The 23,024-nt window shown below is 37.1% G+C and overlaps 1 protein-coding gene and 1 long non-coding RNA gene across 2 annotated transcripts; both read right to left on the bottom strand.

Annotated features, from left to right (window-relative positions):
* Positions 1-39: 39 nt before the first annotated feature.
* LOC311294944 lies at positions 40-3,511 on the bottom strand. Its single transcript, XR_014628148.1, has 2 exons — positions 2,464-3,511; positions 40-2,280 (listed from the first exon to the last, which is right to left on the bottom strand). It is a non-coding gene; the product is annotated as an uncharacterized lncRNA (long non-coding RNA).
* Positions 3,512-3,784: 273 nt separating this feature from the next.
* Positions 3,785-19,340, bottom strand: LOC311294942 (uncharacterized protein). Its single transcript, XM_084416058.1, has 3 exons — positions 19,256-19,340; positions 18,442-18,765; positions 3,785-10,341 (listed from the first exon to the last, which is right to left on the bottom strand). Exon 3 carries the CDS (start codon positions 4,582-4,584, stop codon positions 4,240-4,242), a length of 345 nt encoding a protein of 114 aa, XP_084272184.1. The 5' UTR covers positions 4,585-10,341; positions 18,442-18,765; positions 19,256-19,340; the 3' UTR covers positions 3,785-4,239.
* Between the last annotated feature and the right edge of the window lie 3,684 nt (positions 19,341-23,024).

Genomic DNA, 23,024 nt, shown 5'->3' with positions numbered 1-23,024 from the left:
TGTGGCCCAGAAACTGGCAGTGAAACACAAATTGAACCATTTAAAAAGATTAAGGGTTTTTATTATAAAATTAACTAATACACTTTAATATAAACCTGTATTAACAATGAACAAATACACTCTATTAACATTTATTTACAACACAATATTTAAACTACAAAATAACAAGTAAATTATATTTACTGTATATGATTAAAATAAAAACATCACTCTTTCACACACAAACCATCTTTCACTCTCTTTAACACTAAATAAATTCCTTTTGCAAATGTCAAGTCACCATTAAATATATAGCGCTATATACAGTAATGACTGTTTCCAAGCAGCTTTACAGGGTTAAACAGGAAAATGATCAATGATACAAACAGTTCAATTTGGCTGTTAAGCTGCTCTAAAAAGAAAATAGTGTCATTGTTCAGCTGAATTCAGTTCAGTGTTGATTCAGTTCTGTTCAAGAACTGTATAAAGTATATCAATTATAAAAAGAGTTCATTTTCATTATTAAGCAGCTCTGCGGAAAACAGTGATGTCATCGTCCAGCTCCGTTCAGTTCTCATATAATGGTGTCAATGCAGGCAGATCAATATTATTAAGAATAAGTGTCCCCAACTAAGCAAGCCAGAGGCGACAGTGGCAAGAAGCCAAGAACCCAAACTCCATCAGTGACAGAATGGAGAAAGAAAAACAGGCTCAGTCGAAGGGCCAGTTCTCCTCTGATCAAACAACGAACATGGTGTGTGTTAGGATTCAGGTCTCTTCACAAATCAGATTGTGGATTGATATCATTCAGAGTATTTTATTCAGCTCATTTTGCTTGAAGATTGGAAAAGATTACATCAAGGTAAAAGAGTAGCAAAACTCGAGAGCATGTAGATGTGAATTTGAAAACTTGTACAACAGATATTTGTACAATAAAAGTTGAAGCTGGCCGGCTGGTCTGTGCAGAGGACTGGTCTGGTTCTGAGGATCTGATCCGATGACTGTGCCGAGGACTGTTGTGTCAAAGGGGTCTTCACAGCGTTTGTGTCTAGGTCTCGTCTAGTTGTGATGTTCTCGTCTGGCATTCAGGGCTGTTGTGGTCATCTGAGGGTCCAGGTCCATCATCTGGTCTGGATATGGACTAGATCCAGCTGACTACAGTGACCTTAGGATAAGACTCTAAAGACTGAGACAGAGAGACTAACATTAGCATAGATGCCATTCTTCTTACGATGTAACAAGTATATTCAGTGTTATGGGAAGTGTTTCTGGTTTTCTGGTTGACCAAATTTATGCAGCCTAACAATCCTTTAACAGATGTGAATTTTAGAAATGTGAGAGTGTGTTATGTTTATACTAGGTTAAAGAGGTGTGTGTGTTTTTAAATAAATTTAAACTTATCTTGTGTCTGACCCTCAATCTGCTGCCAGTCTATGATCCCTCGACCTCCATCTCAGCAGCATTAGCTGTGAGGATTTCTCTGAACTGCACCTTTTAAATAAAGGAATAGATATTGTGAGGTCAATATTAAATCTTAAGCATTAGTTTAAGCACATAGGTTTAACAAATGTTGTTGCCAGAGTTCACACAGCAGTTTAAAATAAAGGTAACACTTTACAATAAGGTCTCAATTGTTAAAATTAGGCTAGTTAATGTGTTAACTAACATTACCAATGAACAATGCATTTGTTCCAGTCTTTGTTAACATTAGTTAATAAAAATACAATAAAAAATTATAATAAAAATGAGTTCACTGTGTATTAACTAATGTTAACAAATACAACTTTTGATTTTAATAATGCATTAGCAAATGTTACAGTTTTTGCCCGTTGCTTGAATACATTTTGCAAAACTTCGCTCATTGTGCCAAAACTCTACACACAAGTAAACATGACACAACACTGGGAAATATACCATTCACATCTGTGTCAAATTGAAACTCTACTATCAAAACCTAAACTCTGCTATCAAAACCTAACATTCATTTGTCAAAATGTAACTGATGACAAAATGACACATACTTGCATCATATGCATACACTTTCAGAGCAGGGGGAACACACTAGTGTACTTTATATAAAACACTGCAGTCTTTGATTTTCACTGTTTATTCAGAAGGCATATTTTCAGGAGGCACATTTTCAAACAACCCAAAATTGTGCAAAAAAAATATATAGTCCACATTTGCCCTTTGGCCAATTACATTACGACCCCGTCGTCTTGTTTTGCTCAGGTCGAATTCAGCTTCATCAATGAAAATGAATTCATGAGGCTGTGCAGCTCCATCCATGGCCAAGATTCTCTGTAACAAAAAAAAAAACATATTACTGTACTACAGTGCTACACATACAGAACCCTCACCCCATCACACAGGTACCCGTGTAGCTCTCCGAATGGATCCATGTGGTACTGATATGGTACATATTCAGCTGCTACTGGATTTCACCAATACTGTATTGTAAATGTAAAGGACAGTTACACTTACCCGTACATATTCAGTTCGAAGTCCTTTGACCCTGACACGGTTCCTCTCAAATGGGACCCTGTAGAGCTGCTTCATGGTGATGTTGTGTTTTCCCAAGATGCGTCTGATGGTGGTGATGCTCACATGGTTTATGTTGTTGAACAATTGCCTGTCTGCAAGTATTTTCTGTAGTAGCTGGTGGAGACGGATGGCATTGTCTACCCTCACTAGGTCCACAACGGCAAGTTCCTGCTGTTGTGTGAACAGGCGTTGAAGTCCTCCCCCAGAAGGTCTTTTAGTCATTCTAGAGAAATACAACCACAAATTGTCCTCGGTTTGCTTCTTTTTCTTACAGTACTTTACTGTATATACTGTATCATCCACTGTACTGAAACATCTCAATATAAGTAATCATGGTATGTTTCACAAAAACTACCACTTTGGCTGCAAAAGGAGCATTAGCACCCTGCAATACCCTGTTGTTTTACATGATGTGGTAATGTGATATACTGTAGTACAGTGCTGTAAATACCATCTGAGTAGAGTAGAAGGTAGAGAGGTGAAGACATACCTGTTTTCTAGTCGGAATGTTCTTACAGTTTTTCTCGATTGTTTACACACATTTTCTGAAAGCATGCCTCATATTCTCAGAACTCTACACACAAATCCAAAAACACACACACAATGGGCAAAACCCCTCAATTCTCCTGCAAAATGAAACTTTACATTCAAAACAATGTTATTTCTTCTCAAAATGGTATTTTGTTTTCAAATGACACACACAAACCATCATATGAATAGACATTTATAAGAACCAGTTGAACACTGATGTGCTCAATGTAAAACACTATGATGAATGGAAAACACTTCTTCTCCATTCATCATAATGACTTAGGCCTTTTTTTGTTCAGTGTTACACTTACTACAGACAGTACATACATAAGTGTGTTGTAAAATATTTGAGAATATTGTTTTTATACTCAGAACACACAAATACACGGTAACAAATATATTTTATTTTTCCCACAAAAACAATACACAGTGTACATCCCAACCAACACAAAGTTGTACCCATACACAAAAGAAATATATTTTCTGGATATGTTTTGGAATATATGCACATATTTGAAATTGGCCCAATAAATATATTTCATACTTATATTTCATATATTTTTGTTATATTTCAGAATATATTTCAATGTATTTTTTTCTGTACGGGTCCCCAAAAGTGTCAAAAATATATGTGGCATATATTCCAAATACATTGAAATATATTCTGAAATATAACAAAAATATATGAAATATAAGTATGAAATATATTTTATTGGGCCAATTTCAAATATTTGCATATATTCCAAAACATATCCAGAAAATATATTTCAAATATAATTCTTTTGTGTATGGGTACATACAGTGGTCTACATACAAAACAACAGAAGAATTGACTGTATACAGTTACAGTAAAAAAAATGGTTGCCATCCATTGCTCCATTGAAGCGCTCACCTGTTGAAGAGCTCACCTGTTGCTCTTTTATGCTAAAGCTCTGATTGCTAATTGTAAAACTGTGTGACGGGTGTTTGCCCATGTGATGAGTCAGTGTGCATATTTGAATGGCAGTGTGTTCCTTGTGAAAACAAGAGATTTTCTGCATGAAAATTGTGCCAAAAGCAGAGCATTGTGTGTAGTGTTTTGAAAAAGGTGTGTTTTAGAACTGCAATTTGAGTGTAAAGCAGGAATTGTGCTTGTAGTTTAGCAGAATTGGTTCAGGGGGTTGGTGAATGAGTTACATGTTGTGGTCATTGTGTCTCAAGTACCAGAAAATGTGTGTAAACAATTGAGAAAAACTGTATTACAGATGCCACTGTGAAGCGGCTTAGATGTGGGTGGACTCTCTGCCCAGCTTCCCTCATAGTCAGGCCATGGTTGATGACATGGTCCACCAAAGTTGCTCTTATATCATCAGAAATAGGTGGGTGCATGGCCTCTTTGACCTTGGCCTTGTCCTCTTCGTCCTCCACGTCCTCCTCATCCTCCTCATCCTCCTCGCCCTCCTCATCCTCCTCATCCTCCTCGTCCTTCTCATCCTCCTCATCATCCTCGTCCTCCTCATCCTCCACATCTTCCTCTTGCTCTCCCTCCATCCATGCTTGCAAAGTTCTTGAAATGGCTAAACTGAGGGCTTTTTGTAGCTGGCTGATTGGTGTTCAGTTTTGCAAGTAAGTGTCTTCATGTGTGTATTTGAGTGGTTGCAATTACCGATGTGTTTTGTATTTTGGATACATGTGTTTTCCAAATGGCACCCTGAGATTTCATTTTTGAACGAAGTGTCTTATGTATGAAATAGAGTGTAGTATGCAGGACCAAGTGTGTTGCATAAAGGAGTAAGTGTGTTGCAGAATTGCAACTAGAGTGCAAAGCAGCGCTTTTGTTTAAGGTATGGGTACATGTGTTTGAGGTATGGGTACATGTGTTTGAGGTATGGTAACAAAAGCTTCAAGTTGTGTTACTTTAGTCTAAGCATGGGTCTATAGTGTTCAAGCAACGGGCAAAAACTGTAAAATGAAAATGAGATTGTATTGCAAATGTATTGTGCATCCTTAGTCCATCTTAAAACATAATCAACAGAGTGAAATTAAATCAGAACTTACCCAAAATTGTGAAAATATTTTTTATTTCATGGAAATCCTAAGGAAAATGTCACTTTTTCAAAGTTTTGTGGAGCAGAAAAAACATGGCTGCCGCATATGAGTGTAGGTGAAGAAAAGACATTGAAAAGGACAAGTAATGCAATCAAATAAAAGCATTCTATTGGCTTTTCATACTTCCTCCAGATTAAAATAAGCTTCTTCTTTTTTTTTTTTTGGTGTACGATTTTGTAAGCCTGAGAATATGAGGGAAAATGGGTATGTTACCCTGAAGCAACACTATGCAATAGAGGGTTAAGTAATGTGAATGAATTTTAATTAATCAACTTTAATTACAGTTTTTCTCGATTGCTTAAACACTATAACCAGGCTTTTGAACTAAAATTTCAAAACCATAATGCCATTTATCAAAAAGCACACCCATTTCACTAAACTATAAACACTATTCCCTGTTTTGACACATGAGTCAGATTTGTTGAACTGTCACTGCAAAACTCTACACACAAATCCCTTCATTTCTCATTGCCTACACCATGTTGTCATGTATAAAGCACTAGCACTCAATATTGTTCACTCAAGTCAGCACAGCTTCAGCTCAGTTAGCACACAATTACCCAGGTGGAAACACTAAGAGTCAAAATTGAACACACATCAATCAGATCCTTCAATAGATATATAAAAGGGCCCAAATCAGTTTATTGAGTTTTGGAACAATGGATCCAGAAAGACATGAAGGAAGAGATCGAGGAGGGATAAGAAGGAGGAGGAGGACGACGACGAAGGACAAGAAGACAAGCAGTCTCCGATGAAATTCAAGCCACTCTAGTTGCCCATGTCTTTGTCAATGGTATGACTGAGGGAGGCTGGGCTACGAGTAAGGCCAAATTTGAGTCGCTTTACAGTCGCCTCGAGAACCTTCAGGGAGGAGTGATGGCAAACAAAATTCTATCACTGAATAAAAGACAAACATTTCCAATAGTCTTTGATGAGGTGTATTTTCTTGCAAGAAAAGGCCAGCAGTCGTACAGTCACACAGAGTGTCTGAAGAGTGTGACAGTGAAGGTTGGCCATCCTTCATCCTTTATAGTCTTGACTCCCAGAATGTTATCTTTCTAGGCAAATGATGGTATTTCAACCATATGTGGAACATTCTTAGACGTGTTCATCATATTGTCTCCTTGAGTGGATCGAGGCCCTCCTGTCACCTACTAACACTCTTTACCATTCCAATACAATTCCATATTAGAATAAGGTTTTGTGTGTGCTCTTTTACTGTCATATGATGGTCACACACATCTTACTGTAAGTAAATACTGTAAAAAAAAATTAGAGGAGAGAGTAAGAAAAATATATATTTGTGTGCGTGTGTGTGTGTGTGTGTGTGTGTGTGTGTGTGTGTTGTACTGTGTAGTACATGAATGAATAAAAATGTGCCAGTGTATCCATTGGTTGTGTCTTTTGTGTTCATCATGTGAAAAGGTTTGTGAGGGGGGGAACCACAAGCAACATAACTTACCAGTTTTGGAAATGTTGTTTTGAATTTATTGCACCAGTGTGTTAGACTATGTTGTAGTGTGTGTGATTTTGAGGGCTTGTGTGTCCTGTGTGAGGGCAAAGTTTGGTTTTTCAGCAAGAGTGAATGGTTTTGAGTGTAGAGCTTCATTTTGACCTGAAAATAGGATGTTTGGGGAATTGGGTGAGACGTTATGGATTTGTGTTTACAGTTTTGAGAATATGAGGCATAGTTTCAAGAAATGTGTTTAAGCAATCGAGAAAAACTGTAATCAACTAACATTTGTTTTTCTTGCAGGAACAACATTCATATGCTTTTAATGTTTCCAAACTCTTTGGGGAAAAACTTGTGACTTTGAGTATGTGTCTATGGGTAAAAATAACATAGTTTTGGGAAGTTAAACTAGACAGTCTGTTCATTAAGTCATCATTAAAACCTTGTGATAAGTAATCACAAGATCAGAGTTTGCTTTACCTAGTAACAGAGGGGTTTGCATATGAAGAACCAATCAAATAGTGGGGAAATTATGTAATGCAGCCTGACATTTATGCCATACCTCTATACTATAAAAACTGTTGTATATGTATTTTTCGGTGGGATTCTCAATGGAATTTGTCTGAGATCCTCCGGCCTTGCTTCTTGGGAGAGATTCCCTGAGAACTGCTCGGGAAGATCTCCTGGCCGTGATTAAAGCATTTAAAGGACGTTTGCAGGTCTGTTTGTCAATTTATTCCTGCGCAGGAAGCTAGTTTAGTTAAGAAAACTAGTGAGGAAATCGAGTCAGAAAAGCTGGTGATCTATAGAGTGGGGACGTCGGGGACGGGAACCAATAAATAGAGCCAGGTAGTCCGGTGATCTATAGAGTGGGGACGTCGCGGACGGGAACCAATAAATAGAGCCGAAAAGTTAGATTAGGTAAGATATCCAAGTGAGGACGTCGCCAGGAGAGGAGACTCAGATATCAGGTACCCAAGTGGGGACGTCGCCAGGAGACCCTATTTAACTTTTATTTCGTGGATATGATTTCTCTTTGCAAAACAGACTAGTTGAGTTTTAGTAGTAGGAAACTTAATTTGATCGCTCCATCATCAGCATAGAGAGACTCCCATATCTTGTTTGACATTTTGGGAAAACATATTTATCATGATATTAAACAATATTGGACTGCTCACACTTCCTTGAGAACCATTATCTTATCTATCTTGAAATATGATGATCCAGCCCTTACCTGGAGTGTTTTATCAAGCAAAAAAAATATTGTATCCAGTTAAAAATTCTGCCTTCAATCCCTTTTCCAACTACATCCATCATATGCATTGAAGAAGAAGAAGAAAAAAAAAACATAGAATCATTGCAAATTTTGCATCATGGGATTGTAGTTCATTCAGTCATAAAAGACATCAAGCAGTCTTTTAAAAAAAAAATTACATTTTTTTTACTTTAGACAACACTTTGTACTGCTGTGATTCATACTGAAGGTTGGTTGTTTGGTTAATGGCTTATGGCTTATAACTATTTTGGTGAAATACTTATGAAATAAAATATATATATACAGAGTTTAAGTCTGCTGAAAACATGTTCTCTTACACTGTATTTCCTCTCATGTGTTCAGATGTGTACATTTACACTGTGTGTGTTTTAAATAAACTGTTTAATGCACCGTCATTCAATCTTAATCTGAATTCATTTTATTCGTATAATGACACACCTTCAGTTATAATATAAGCATAGGATATATCAGTTCGGTAATATTCAGTTTTCAGTTAAATTCTATGTGGATTTATTGAAGTGACAAATATTTTTACATTCATATTTGTGGGGTTCCTGCATACAATTATGAGAAAAAAAAGAAAAAAAGCAACATAATGCAAATTAAGAAAAAATGAAAACAATGTAATTCACTAAAATTGTAAAATGGATTGCATTAAATAATATAATGAAATATTAAAGAATATTTATTGTTTTGGCCTCCAGATGGCCCCAATACACCAGTTCTGATGAGAGACTAGCAAAGCAAAATGTTACCATCACTAATCAATTAGACCACACATATTTTCATCTTTACATATTACAGTTTTTCTCGATTGCTTAAACACATTTCTTGAAACTATGCCTCGTATTCTCAAAACTATAAACACAAATCCATAACGTCTCACCCAATTCCCCAAACATCCTATTTTCAGGTCAAAATGAAGCTCTACACTCAAAACCATTCACTCTTGCTGAAAAACCAAACTTTGCCCTCACACTGGACACACAAGCCCTCAAAATCACACACACTACAACATAGTCTAAGACACTGGTGCAATAAATTCAAAACAACATTTCCAAAACTGGTAAGTTATGTTGCTTGTGGTTCCCCCATCACAAACCTTTTCACATGATGAACACAAAAGACACAACCAGTGGATACATTGGCACATTTTTATTCATACACAGAAAACACACACACACAAAAACATTTTTTTCTGTTTTACTCTTTTTTTTTACTCTTTTTTTTTTTACTGTCTCCTATAATTTTTTTTATATATTTACTTACAGTAAGATGTGTGTGACCAACATATGACAGTAAAAGAGCACACACAATCCATATTCTAATATGGAATTCGAATTGTATTGGAATGGTAAAGAGTGTTGGGACGTAACAGGAGGGCCTCCACTCAAGGAGACAATATGATGGACACGTCTAAGAATGTTCCACATATGGTTGAAATACCATCATTTACCTAGAAAGATAACATTCTGGGAGTCAAGACTATAAAGGATGAAGGATGGCCAACCTTCACTGTTACACTCTGCAGCCACTCTGTGTGACTGTACGACTGCTGGCCTTTTCTTGCAAGAAAATAAACCTCATCAAAGACTATTGGAAATGTTTGTCTCTTATTCAGTTATAGAATTTTGTTTGCCACCACTCCTCCATGAAGGTTCTCGAGGCGACGGTAAAGCGACTCAAATTTGCCCTTACTCGTAGCCCAGCCTCCCTCATAGTCAAACCATTATAAAGACATGGGCAACTAGAGTGGCTTGAATTTCATCTGAGACTGCTTGTCTTCTTGTCCTTGCCCTTCCTCCTCCTCATTCTTATCCCTCTTCCTTCATGTCTTTCTGGATCCATTGTTCCAAAACTTAATAAACTGATTTGGGCCCTTTTGTCTATCTATTGAAGGTTCTGATTGATGTGTGTTAAATTTTGACTCTTAGTGTTTCCACTTGGGTAATTGTGTGCTAACTGAGCTGAAGCTGTGCTGACTTGAGTGAACAATTTTGAATGCTAGTGCTTTCTAAATGACAACATGGTCTAAGCAATGAGAAATGAAGGGATTTGTGTGTAGAGTTTTGCAGTGACAGTTCAACAAATCTGACTCATGTGTCGATACAGGGAATAGTGTTTATAGTTTAGTGAAATGGGTGTGCTTTTTGATAAATGGCGTTATGGTTTTGAAATTTTAGTTCAAAAGCCTGGTTATAGTGTTTAAGCAATCGAGAAAAACTGTAAATCCAATATTTGCCACAACACTTATGACATCTGTTCTGTTTTCTCCGTTTTACCTCTTGAAGCTCTGACGTCATTGACCAGAAGAACAGCAGCGGCCGGTAATTAATCTAATGACCATCATAGTTCTAAGATTCTATGAATATAATTAAATGCAAACATAATAGAAGAGTAAATTTCTTCCACAATGATGATGATGAAGATGATGAGTCTCTGCTGGTGACAGGATCAGGTGGCGTAGGATCTGGAAAACGTGAGGAAAATCAAAACTTTTTTATTGCAATATCAGTCACAGTCATTCAAAGCGGACAGTCCTGATGTTCTTGAGGAGACATTGTCTAAATGTTAAAGTGGATTGTGGGATTTTACAATGGGACACAGTGTGTGTGTGTGCAAATACATTTGTTCACAAACATACATAGAAGTCTACTTATTATAGGTGACTTTGAGCTTGTCTCTTTAAGAAGTCACCTATACATTTGGGCAGTCTTGTTATAGTGATGAGAGAAACAACGCTTTTTGAAACTTTAAATCCATTGAACCAATTGTTTAGCAAAATGACCCAAGTACCCAGGGGGCAAAACACCTGTTTTTTAGGAAATCAGACATGGGCTGCTGTAAAAGGTTGTCATATAAAAATGAAATCTATGATGTCTGAGGATCACAACCTGGGTGGCCAACCCGGTCAACAAGCTGCTGGAAACTTGTAATTAGGGTCAAAACAATGCTACCTCAAATTCGGCTTTAACTCCAAGAGTCACCCAAACATGCTAAAACGGTTTAATTATATTCATATTCATAATGTTTATACAATTTGTTTAGCTGTTTCGGAATCACCGCTGCTGTCGCTGCTCTCTAGTGTTTCAGCATGCTGTGTCCAACTACATTTGGTTGCCAACCCCTAGCAACGGCATCCTATGTAGCATGGAGCAGTTCTTCTGACAACCTTTAACCAGAGATGGGCACAAATACATCAAAAAGTATTTAATTAAAATACAAGTAATTTGTAATTTGAAAATACAAAAATATATTTTTTACAGTCTTCTGTAGTGTAAGTGTGGCGTTAGGTACATGTAAGAGTCTAGAATATTGCAATATTGTTTAGTGCAGAAGATGCGCTTTTAACGTACATGTTGCCACATACTGTCATAATAAAATATAATTACGCATATAACACTATATTTGTATTATTTACACAAAAACTAGTTAACGCTGCTGTGAGGGTGTTTCTAATAGCGCGGCTGTGACAAAGTTCACAACTTTCTCTCTTCCGACTGCCATTATCTATTTTCTTACTCTATTTGAAAGTTTTGAAAACACTGTTGTGGCGTTTTTCTTTTGCTATTTGAGCAAATTGGAACACAAAAATATATATTTAATGTAGTCTTTCATTCACTGCTATAGAAGTTAACCCAACTATGATGCCTTACACTTCTGAGAAACCCAGAAATGTGAACAGGGTCAATAGGATGTGTCACATCACGTGATTTACTTGCCAAAAACTGTGATAGGCAATTTGGTAGTCCTATTTGTATTTTATGTCTATGGTCCTAGGGATAGTTCACCCAAAAAGGAAAATTAGCCCATGATTTACTCACCCTGACGTCATCCTAGGTGTATATTACTTTCTTTTTTCAGAAGAATACAATCAGAGTTATATTAAAAAGTGTCGTGGCTCTTCCAAGCTTTATAATGACAGTCAGTGGGTATATTTTTCATCAAAGTGCCTCTATCCATCATAAAAGCATATCTATCCATCATAAAAGTAAATCTATCCATCATAAAAGTGCATCTGTCCATCATAAAAGTGCATCTATCCATCATAAAAGTGCATCTATCCATCATAAAAGTGCATCTATCCATCATCACTTTTATGATGACAGATGCACTTTTATGATGGACACATGCACTTTTATGATGATAGATGCACTTTTATGATGGATAGACGCACTTTTATGATGGATAGATGCACTTTTATGATGGATAGACGCACTTTTATGATTGACACATGCACTTTTATGATGGATAGATGCACTTTTATGATGGATAGATGCACTTTTATGATGGACAGATGCACTTTTATGATGGATAGATTTACTTTTATGATGGATAGATATGCTTTTATGATGGATAGAGGCACTTTGATGAAAAATATACCCACTGACTGTCATTATAAAGCTTGGAAGAGCCACGACACTTTTTAATATAACTCTGATTGCAACAGGAAGTCAGATATTTTGGTTTGAATGTGATTTTTTGGAGAATTTTCTCTCTCTCTCTCTCTGTCTCTGTGTGTGTGAGGGGTGGGAGGGAATTTCCAATTGATTTCAGTGTGTTTCAAGGTTTCAGGGGCTTTTGGGGCCCTTAACATGCTCGAAAACTCTTGAAACTTTGCACACAGGTCAGAACCTGCGGCCATCAGGGCCGGGCTGAAGCTGGTACCCGGGCGTGGCAGGGGGGCTCAACAGCGCCCCCTGGAACGGGATCCGAACACTTGTCCATAAATCAAACACACTTGCATGTAATGATATGAAACTCGGTACACATATAGATCTCATCGGGCTGAACAACTTTCGTGCTCTAAGTTTTACGCCAGCCAAACAGGAAGTTGGCTATTTAGCGTTGTTTGGAAACGCATGCTGTGGAATTTAATGTACTCCTCCTAGGGAATTCATCGATTCGCCTCCAAACTCAGTGTGCATGAAGTCAAGACATTGAGGATGCTAAATTGCGGACGGATTTTTGATATCTCGAACGGTTTGGCCGTGGCGAGGAAACGAATTTATGGCGAAAAAATGAAACAGGAAGTGTGTTATAACTTCTGCATACATTAACTGATCTTGATGAAACTTCAGCAGTGTGTTCGTTGTAAGAGGCCGATCGCACAGATGTGACTATTGTGAGTCAAAGTTATAGCGCCACCAACAGGCAGCAGGAAGTACATCACTTTCAAAATGCTTTGAAATCAGTGTCTTATTTTTACCCGATTTGCTTCAAACTTTATGTGTACAATGTAGACACACGGCAGATGTAAACCTGTGAAAGGATTATTGATATCTTAGATACTGTTGCCGTGGCAACGCATCAAACTTTAATATTCTTTTTTGATGCTTTTGAGACTCTTAACATACTTGAAATTGCATGAAACTCAACAAACACATCACATTTATTAGCCAGTAGACATGTGCAAAGTTTCAGAAACGGGCATGGTGGAATGGCTCAGTAGCGCCACCTTTAGTCAAAAATGGGGGCTTAGTTTTTCCTAGAATCACAAAACTTGGTATGTGTATTGTTCTCATCAAGACGGACAACTTTCTAATTTACATTAACCATCTCCGACCAACAGGAAGAGAGATATTTTGGTTTGAATGTGGATTTTCTGAAGAATTTTCTCTCCCTCTCTCTGTGTCTGTGTGTGTGTGAGAGGGGAGGGGGGGGGGGGGGATTTGACTATTGCTTTTATATTGTTAATCAAGGTTTCAGGGGCTTTTGGGGTCCTTAACGTGCTCAAAAACTCTTGAAACTTTGCACACAGGTCAGAACCCACGGCCATCAGGGCCGGGCTGAAGCTGGTACCCGGGCGTGGCTGGGGGGCTCAACAGCGCCCCCTTGAACGGGGTTCTAAAACTTGGTCCATATATCAAACACGCTTGCATGAATTAATATGAAACTCGGTACACATATAGATCTCATCGGGCCGAACAACTTTCCCCTGGTCAAGTTTTACGCCAGCCCAACAGGAAGTCGGCTATTATGGGTTGTTTGGAAAACGCTTGCTGTGGAATGTGAAATACTCCTCCTAGAAAATTCACCGTGTCCCCTCCAAACTCGGTGTGCATGTAGTCAAGACTTTGAGGATGCTAAATTGCGGACGGATTTTTGATATCTCGAACGGTTTGGCCGTGGCGAGGAATCGAATTTATGGCGAGAAAAGAGAAACACGAAGTGGAATAACTTCTGCATACATTAACTGATCTTGATGAAACTTCAGCAGTGTGTTCGTGGTAAGAGGCCGATCAGATGGATGTAGCTATTGTGATTCAAAGTTATAGCGCCACCAACTGGCAGCAGGAAGTGTGTCACTTTCAACATGCTTTTGACAAAAGTGGGGGGGGGGGGGGGGGGGGTTAGTTTTAACTACAGTAAAAAAAACTCAGTTCATATTTTGATCTCATCGACCCGGACAACTTTCTAATTTAAAGTCATTAGCTCTGACCATCAGGAAGTCAGATATTTTGGTCTGAATGTGGATTTTTTTGCAAAATCAGCCTCTGAATTTTTAGCCACCTCTATCTAAGTGGTTTATTTTATTCCCACCAAACTTTTTCAACATTATAAAAATATATTAATGATGCTAAATTGTGAACGGATAATAAATATCTCAAACGGTTTTGCTATGGCGAGGGATTAAAGTATTATCTAAAAAGGAAACACAAAGGCTCATATATTCTAAAAATGTAATTATACACCATTTATTACTATATAAAAGTATACAAATATCAGAACTTAACTCATTTTATTCTTTTTTTTTCAATTTAAGAATGAAGTTTAAGTTTAAAAACTGCCAGAATGGTTGTTTAGTCTAAACAATAAATAAATAAAGTCAAACATAGTGCTATACTGCCCTCTTGTGTTCAAAATCAGGTAGGCCTATTATATCTATATAAAAATATACTAGGTATGTGACGGTGAGAATATTTTACCACCGGTTAACTGACGTGTGACACCGCTGGGGGCTTTTTAATCGCTAACTTAAAAACGAAAGTAAAATATGTTTGTCCGCACGGACATTGATAATGGTGCGGAGCAGAGCGAGCTTTTTCAATAAATTCCTATGGAAGGAGCAATGACCTAAAAAACGTTGACTCTGTTCTGCTCGTTCCTCGCTGAGGACGCGCACCATTATGAATGCCTGTGCAGCCGTGAGCATTTTAGTTTCATTTTCGGGGCGGATTGCTTGAATGTATTTTAAAAAAGCACAATGTTGTGTTTTATTGCTACTGTACAAAAATATAAGTTAACACTTTGCAGTTTGAATGATGTTCTGAACAAAATGACAGAGTATGTTTTTATGTGTCCACTGTTCAATCGCGCCCTAGTTTTAGTGATTCCCAAGTTATTGTTTCATTTAAGTTTTTTCATTGTTCTAATCAGGTCAGGCAAGTAAAATTATCTGTGTCTTATCCCTTACATTTTTATATAATATATATACACGACATATACATATTTGGGGTCAGTAAGATTTTTAAGCGAAGTTTCTTCTGCTCACCAAGGCTGCATTTATTTGATTAAAAATACAAACAAAAACAGTAATATTGTAAAATAGTATTCCAATTTAAAACAGCTGCTTTCTATTTTAATATATTTTAAACTGTTATTTATTCCTCTGATCAAAGCTGAGTTTTCAGCATTATTATTCCAGTCGTCACTGTCACATGATCCTTCAGAAATTATTCTAATATGATGATTGATGCTCAAGAAACATTCATTATTATTTTAAATGTCGAAAACAGTTATGTACAGTCTTTGATGAATAGAAAGTTCAAAAGAACAGCATTTATCTGAAATCTAAAGCTTTTGTAACATTAAACACTACCGTTCAGAAGTTTGGGGTCAGTAATCATTTTAATTTTATTTTGGGGGGAAAGAAATAAAATAAATCAATACTTGTATTCATCGAGAATGAGTTAAACTGATAAAAAGTTACAGTACAGACATTTATAATGTTAAAAAAAATTATATTTGAAATAAATGCTGTTCTTTTGAACTTTACATTCATCAACGCATTTTGAAAAAAAATCTGTACACAACTGTTTTCAACATTGAAAATAATAATTAATATTTATTGACCATCAATCATCATATTAGAATGGTTTCTGAAGGATCATGTGACACTGAAGACGGGAGTAATGATGCTGAAAACTCAGCTTTGATCACATAAATTAATTACAGTGTAAAATATTTTAAAATAGAAAACAGCTGTTTTAAATTGGAATAATATTTCACAATATTACTGTTTTTGTTTGTATTTTTAATCAAATAAATGCAGCCTTGGTGAGCAGAAGAGACTTCTCCTAAAAACATATAAAAATCTTCCTTACCCCAAACTTTTGAACGGTATATATATATATACGGTATATAAATATAGCTGCGAGCAGCGATGGAGGGCCAAAGCCGGCGGTACCGCCACCCCGGTGCCACCGGCTTGGGCCCATAATCGCTGCTCGCAGCTATATTTGTTTGTTACTATTGATCTTGTTTGTGGTGTTTTAGATGTTATTGTTTTGTTTATTTGAAAGATTCTAACATTTGAATGTTCTATTTATTATTTTATATATTATTTTATTTAAATGTTATTTTATTTGCTCTATTTAATTTAAATTATATATATATGCTTGTGCCTCTTAAACTGTTGTCAATAAAAGATTGGTTTGGTCAGAGAAAATTACTTTATCAGTCTTTTTATTCAGCAAGTTCATCAATGTGTGTTCAGCTTGCACTTATAATAATACAAATAATAAATCATTACATTTATAGCGCTTTTCTAGGCACTCAAAGCACTCTACATAGAAGGAGGAATCTCCTCAACACTTCTGCTCAGCTCAGTGGTATCACTGTTTTTTTCTGTTAGACATCAAACATAGTAGATATAATAATAATAATAATAATAATAATAATAATAATATGTACCGTATAGTTATTAGGTAGTCATTGCTTTTCTTTAGGCCTTACTTAAAATGGTCAAAGGGGCCTCCAACCAAATTTTGCATAGGGCCCCCAAAGGTCTAGGGCCGGCTCTGTATACTACTATAGGGTTCATAATTTTCACAATGTTTTCCCTCTCTTCAACCATTCATATCAAAAAAAGCAACAAATATAAATGATAACAATTATTCTAATGTAAATAAATAAAGTCTTAATCTTTAACTAAAAGTCATTGCATTCATTCCCAAAATCAAAAACTGCGGAAGAGAATTCCATGCCACCATTGCTCTATACAGCACTGTCCTTTGCATAAGATTAGTTCGACACAGAGGTAACAAAAAGCGACTCTCTGTTGACTGACGAGTGGAATATTGATGCACAGCACTAAAAAAAGACATTCTGCTGTATAGTATTTCTGGCATTTTTGTAACAATAATTTTTCTAACAAAGTTAATACAATAATTAATCCTACTTTTTACACTTAGCCAAACCAACCTAGTATTCAATTCTCTAACACTAGTCCTGAAAGGGCAACTTAGAAACCACCCGAGCTGCTTTATTTTGAGCAACTTGCAATTTACTTAAATTCATTTCAGTTGTACTTGACCAAATAATTGAACAATAATCCAAATGTGATAAAACTAATGATTCTACTAATATTTTCATCACTCGATTTGGAATAAATTTTCTACAATGCTTAACAACTGCCAGACTCCTGCCCATTTTCAATAATATTTGATTTATATGACTATTCCAATTTAACAAACTGTCAACAGTCATACCGAGTAGCTTTACCTCAGTAACCTGTTCTATTACAATACCCCCCACAGTCAGACTCAACACAGGCAGATCTTTTAACAAATACTTGGATCCCAACACCATACATTTACTTGTCCCTGCATTAATCCCCATTTTATTGTCCCTAATCCAATTTTCAATTGGTTTCAGTTCAACTTGTAAAATTTTATTAAGTTCAACAAGGGTTTGCGCGGACGTATAAATTGTAGAATCATCTGCATATAGAGCCATGGTGGAATTCTCTAAAACAAAAGGCAAATCATTTGTAAAGATAGAAAATAAAAGTGGCCCAAGGCAACTCCCTTGTGGCACACCACAATCAAGAGTCTGTATATCAGAATTACTCCCATTAAATGTTACAGTAAATTCCCTATTGGCAAGATAACTTTTAATCCATTCAATAGCAGATTTTTCAAAACCATAACAGATTAACTTTTCCAACAAAATTTCATGATGAAGTACATCAAAAGCAGCACTCAGATCTAACAATACTGTTCCAACAATCTTTTTATTTTCAATATCTTTTATCCAGTCCTCAGTTATCTGATCCTTTCAATCCTATCATGCAGGATATCCTATCCTGCATGATCATATCACCGTATTTACCACCATGCGAGCCACAATTTAAAGCTTGGCGAGCCGCATGAGGCTCGCAAGCCGCGCAATGAGTAACACTGGTTTAGACATTGGCCACATTGGATCGGTGAATAAAACGTTGCAGAATAGGTGTGTAAAGTGGTTTCTGACCCAAGCCAACAGGTAAAGATCAAAACAATCTAAATGTTAAGATTCATCACTTTCAATGGTGTAATACTTAAAATATGTGAAACTGATAACTCACCGACAGTAAGACTGAAAATCTTGCTTACACTGTTGGTCTGAAGTTGATAAACTCCAGCATGTTCAGTTATGGTGTTTGTGATAGTCAGAGATCCAGTTCGATCATCCAGCTTCAGTCTGTCTCTGAATCTCCCATCAAGATCATCCTCATATACAGTCATGCTGCCGGCCAGCACATTAATTTGAGCTATTAAAGTGTTTTCATCTCCAAACCTCCACAGAATCAGATCATCATCCTCCATTTCAGTAAGATCAGAGTTTAGAGTGACTGAATCTCCCTCCATCACTGACACTGACTTCACTGCATCTGTGTCAGCACACACACCTGGAGAACATTGAATTTGTCAGAGATAACCTTAATAAATATATTTTTAAAATAAAATAACTGGTTTATAATTAATTAATAATACGGTCAGTTGGCCCCTTTAGTGCCCTTGCTCTGAAAAATTATTGGTTATGGGAAACCAAACATGCCAAACAAAGCACAACCTAAATGGACAGAGTTAATTTATCATTGATCTTGCAAAGCAGATCATTTTAAAGAGTGCTCTGTGAACTAGTGGGGATTGTAATACACATTCAATTTCCCCTCTGAATTCTCTAAAACATAAATGAAAGTACAACTACTTAATTCCGACGGTGTACATTGAATGGTTTGCATTGCTTCTTTTTTGGAGATAATATAATTAAAATCATATAATTTACTTCCCGTCATGTTATTTCAAACCCATTCTGTGAAACAAAAGTAAATGTTTAGCTGATTTCTCAGTGATCAATATTCAAATGTGGTAAGAACAGATTCTGCTGTAACTTACCAACCAGATGCCACAAGTAGAGCAAAACAACCATGTGAACCATTTTAAAATGAGCGAACACTTCAAACACTTCTGTGACAGACAGATTGTGAACAAACAGGATGGTGTGATGTTAAGCTAGTGTTTGCGTATGAATCCTCCCCCACAGGATTTGACAACAACTCACACATTGCACTATTCTAGCATGTTGGTTGTACTTGTTCATCTAACTTTTCTTCGTGGCAGATAGTATTATTTTATTTATATTAAGTTCTATATCACATTGCAATGAGTTAGCTCAAAGGGGAAATATTAATAATAACTCATATCTTTTTAAGAATTAATTATTAATATTTGGGTCAGTTAATTGGATTAACTTGATGTAGCTAAATTAATATTATAATCAATTAATCAGTTCGTCCAACAAACTCTTTTGATTATTCATTTACTCTAATAAAAGCGTATCTTTCATGGCCACCGAAAAAAAAAAAAATTTCTTAGCATGTACAGCGCTTAGAGCATGTAACAAGATCAGAATCGTAAAATGGACTTTGTTGCAAGCAGAGAATCAGTACCAAATACATATTGTGCACAAGTTTTATTAACTAACTCACAAACATAACTAAACTAAACAAACATACATACATACAGTACGTATGCATAGGTAAAAATGGTGAGGGATAGAATGGAACTGGAAACAGGAAATGGAAATATGGAAAAGATCCATTTAACTATGAAAAGAACCATCAGCTTATCATTTTCAGAGCACCTCATTAAATTGATACTTGCATGGTCTGTGCAGTGGGCACAATTCTTGAAGCGGTTGATGGGTCCGTGAGTGTCAAATGTTACTGTACAAGTTGCAATCGTTTTCTTCTCCGCTGGATGGAGAAGATATGATGAACTTGCATGGTTATTTTGACGCTGTTCTTATGGCTGGAGTGCAGATTGTGGCGTGCCGGCCCTGGGCCGGAAAGAGCACACAGGGCAAATGATGGGAGTTGTGATGGACTTCTTCTGCATTGAATGAAGACATTGAACTCCAGAGGTTGCCCTTGATGTTGTTGTGGTTGAGAGAGTCCTCTCTCTCCTGAGTGAGCACATGGCTGTTGTGAGTCAAAGCCTGCTGGCCTGGGGCCTGCTGAGGCCACGCTGGACAGCACGGCACCCTGAACGTACCGAGAAGGCCAAGAGTTGCCCATTCAGTGATGGTAAGGTTGCAGTTTTCTTCTTTATTGGATTGAAGACAATAGTCTGACTCTGTTGGGAGAGTGAAGGCATAGCAGGCGGTGGGGTCCCCACAGATAATCAACCTGAAGAAGCAGCGGTAGAGGCCAGAAGAAGAGAGAGGAGGGACACAAGACAGTAAATCATTCACAAAATGTTCTGAGATGCATGTTAATTTCATGTTAATCAGTTCATGGATAAATTAATGCAGGAAAGTCTGTTCTAATATATGTAGGTCTTGTGGCAGAGGCCCCTGTTCACATTGCTAACAGTCATAAAACCAACTTATCTGATCAGGGTCATGGTAACTAAGACCTTCTTGCCCTGTTTGGGGGGATGGGGCCACAGATCCCAGAGTGAGTTTTAAATATTTGTTAAACTATAACAAATACTTGTGTCTGACTTGTCTCAGTCATTACAACATTGAATTATTAAATTGACCTTTGAGACTTGTTGTTGTTGTTGCTTCCTTTCTGTCCTCTGAGTTTAGATCATTCCCGGTTTCAGTCTCCATGTAATCTCTCTCTCCATACTTATTTAGTTTCCATAGTTACCCATTACATTCACCTTTTCTAGATTATTTCTTCGTTTTGTCCTGTGTATTTATACCCCCTGTTAAATTTTGTGTTGCTATACAATTTGGGAGTAATTGTCTCAATTGTCTTTAGATGATTAGATTTAGTGGTAATCTCTAAGGCTGTGTGTAAGGTCAGCATCTTTAAGGACTCCCCACTGAATGCATATTAGATACCATGTAAAGTTCCCTAAGTGAGACTTGACTGCAGCTACGACAGCTTGTGTTCTAAATAAAGAATCCTGCTGATGAAAAGACCAAGTCTCCTGGTCTTCGCTTCTGAGTTTCCTACAGTTTTGGCGCCGTGACCCGGATAGAGCTTCTCACCTGACATTGCTTCAGACTGAATCTTTACATCTCAACCACGGTTTGGTAAGTTTCACCCTATCCAAAGAACCACTACAGACCAGTACATGTGGTTATCCTTTACACCGCCAGAGAAGTGTTAACAAACAGCTGCAGAGTTAGTTTAACAGACTAGTTTATATTCTGCTTTGCCAGGAAAGTTGTTTTATCCTCTGTCTAATCAGGGAAGGTTGTTTAACGGAATAGTTAACCTCTATGTTGCTAGAGAACGTTTATCCTCTGTAAAGTTAGGGTAGATTTATCCTATGCTCTACCAGGGAATGAGATTTATCCTCTGTGTGTAGTCAGAGAAGATTCATACTCTGTTCAACTAGGGAATTTTATCATCAGGAAGAAAAACATAAAAGGCATTATCAGAATTTAGCTTATCCATTGCACAAGAATAAGCTTGTTGTATTGGTAAGTTAAAAGAACAGAACAAACAATTGCACACTCAAGTGTCCTGTCTCACAAAAAAGGTGGGCCATAACAAGGCCTCAACCAAATGTGACTCAGAAGACCAACAGTTAAACTTATCCTGACTCACAGTCTTTCCATAGAATAGAGGACAATGTCAATGCTGGATTGATGAATAAAGATGTAAATGCAGTTGAAGTGTGTGGAGCAAGACAAAAGGCTCAGATTAGGGAGAAAGGGGTTGACGCTGTTCCATCTGCTACCTCCATACTGCAGTTACAAACATTCAATACAATTCTAGGTGCTGAAGCCATAGAGAGACTTGCAGAGAGTTTGCCATGAGTAAATGGACATTTTTCTGAGTTTAGGAGAGAGTTGTCCAGAAAGATGTGGCTCTATGATATGTCTCTTGCTTAAGTCACCCAGTTTGTATCACAGATCTTGACTGAGTCAGAATTAAATGATTTTGAAAGTGCTGTAAAGGCATTCAGTGGGCAGTCCTAAATGTGCTGACCTTACACACAGTCTTAGAGATGACCACTAAATCTAATAATCTAAAGACAATAGAGGCAATTATCCCCCAAATTGTATAAACAACCCATGGTCACAAGAACTAAGACTCTAAACATTCACACATAGTTCAACTCTCAGTAGGAAGATCAAAGACTAACAAAACCCCTGACTATTTCAATATTTAGACAGCTGACTTACAGCTGACTTGCATTAAAGAGGAGAGAACTTGATTAGAAGAGAAAAAAACCCACAAATGGTTAATTGTTAATACAGTGTCTTGTAAAACAATATCCCAACAATCTGTTATCTTCAATGTGGATGTTGTGGTGCTTTGTGGTTTTGTTTAATAAATATATATTGCTGCATTTAGATCCTTTCCTCAAATCTCTGCTTTGCCTCCACCAACTCGTGACAGAATAACAGACCACAACTTTGGAGCTGGCATTAGTCACCATACACCCTGAGCACCAGCTACTCTCTCGTCATAAAATGGCTGTCCACTGGAGGATAATGTTGAGGAGTTTCTTGAGCCCGGAACAAAAGCACTCTCAAGGTCTGTTTCTGGAGTGGGCTGGATGATTCCCTGTTTGTACTGATGCCTGCAGGAGAAACAACCTGAACCTTGTAGTATACATTGTGTCTGAGTGGATCCTACCTTACTGTTGGTGAAGTGGAGGAGGACAACATCACCACAATCCACTCTCATTCTTTGAG

The sequence above is a fragment of the Rutilus rutilus genome, assembly GCF_951802725.1.
Source record: "Rutilus rutilus genome assembly, chromosome: 8".
In the NCBI taxonomy this organism is placed as follows: domain Eukaryota; kingdom Metazoa; phylum Chordata; class Actinopteri; order Cypriniformes; family Leuciscidae; genus Rutilus; species Rutilus rutilus.
This window is presented reverse-complemented; position numbering and strand designations above follow the sequence as displayed.

Bases quoted from the DNA above. Each gene is read 5' to 3' on its own strand.
- LOC311294942 (XM_084416058.1), bottom strand. From the start codon at position 4,584: ATGGAGGGAGAGCAAGAGGAAGATGTGGAGGATGAGGAGGACGAGGAT.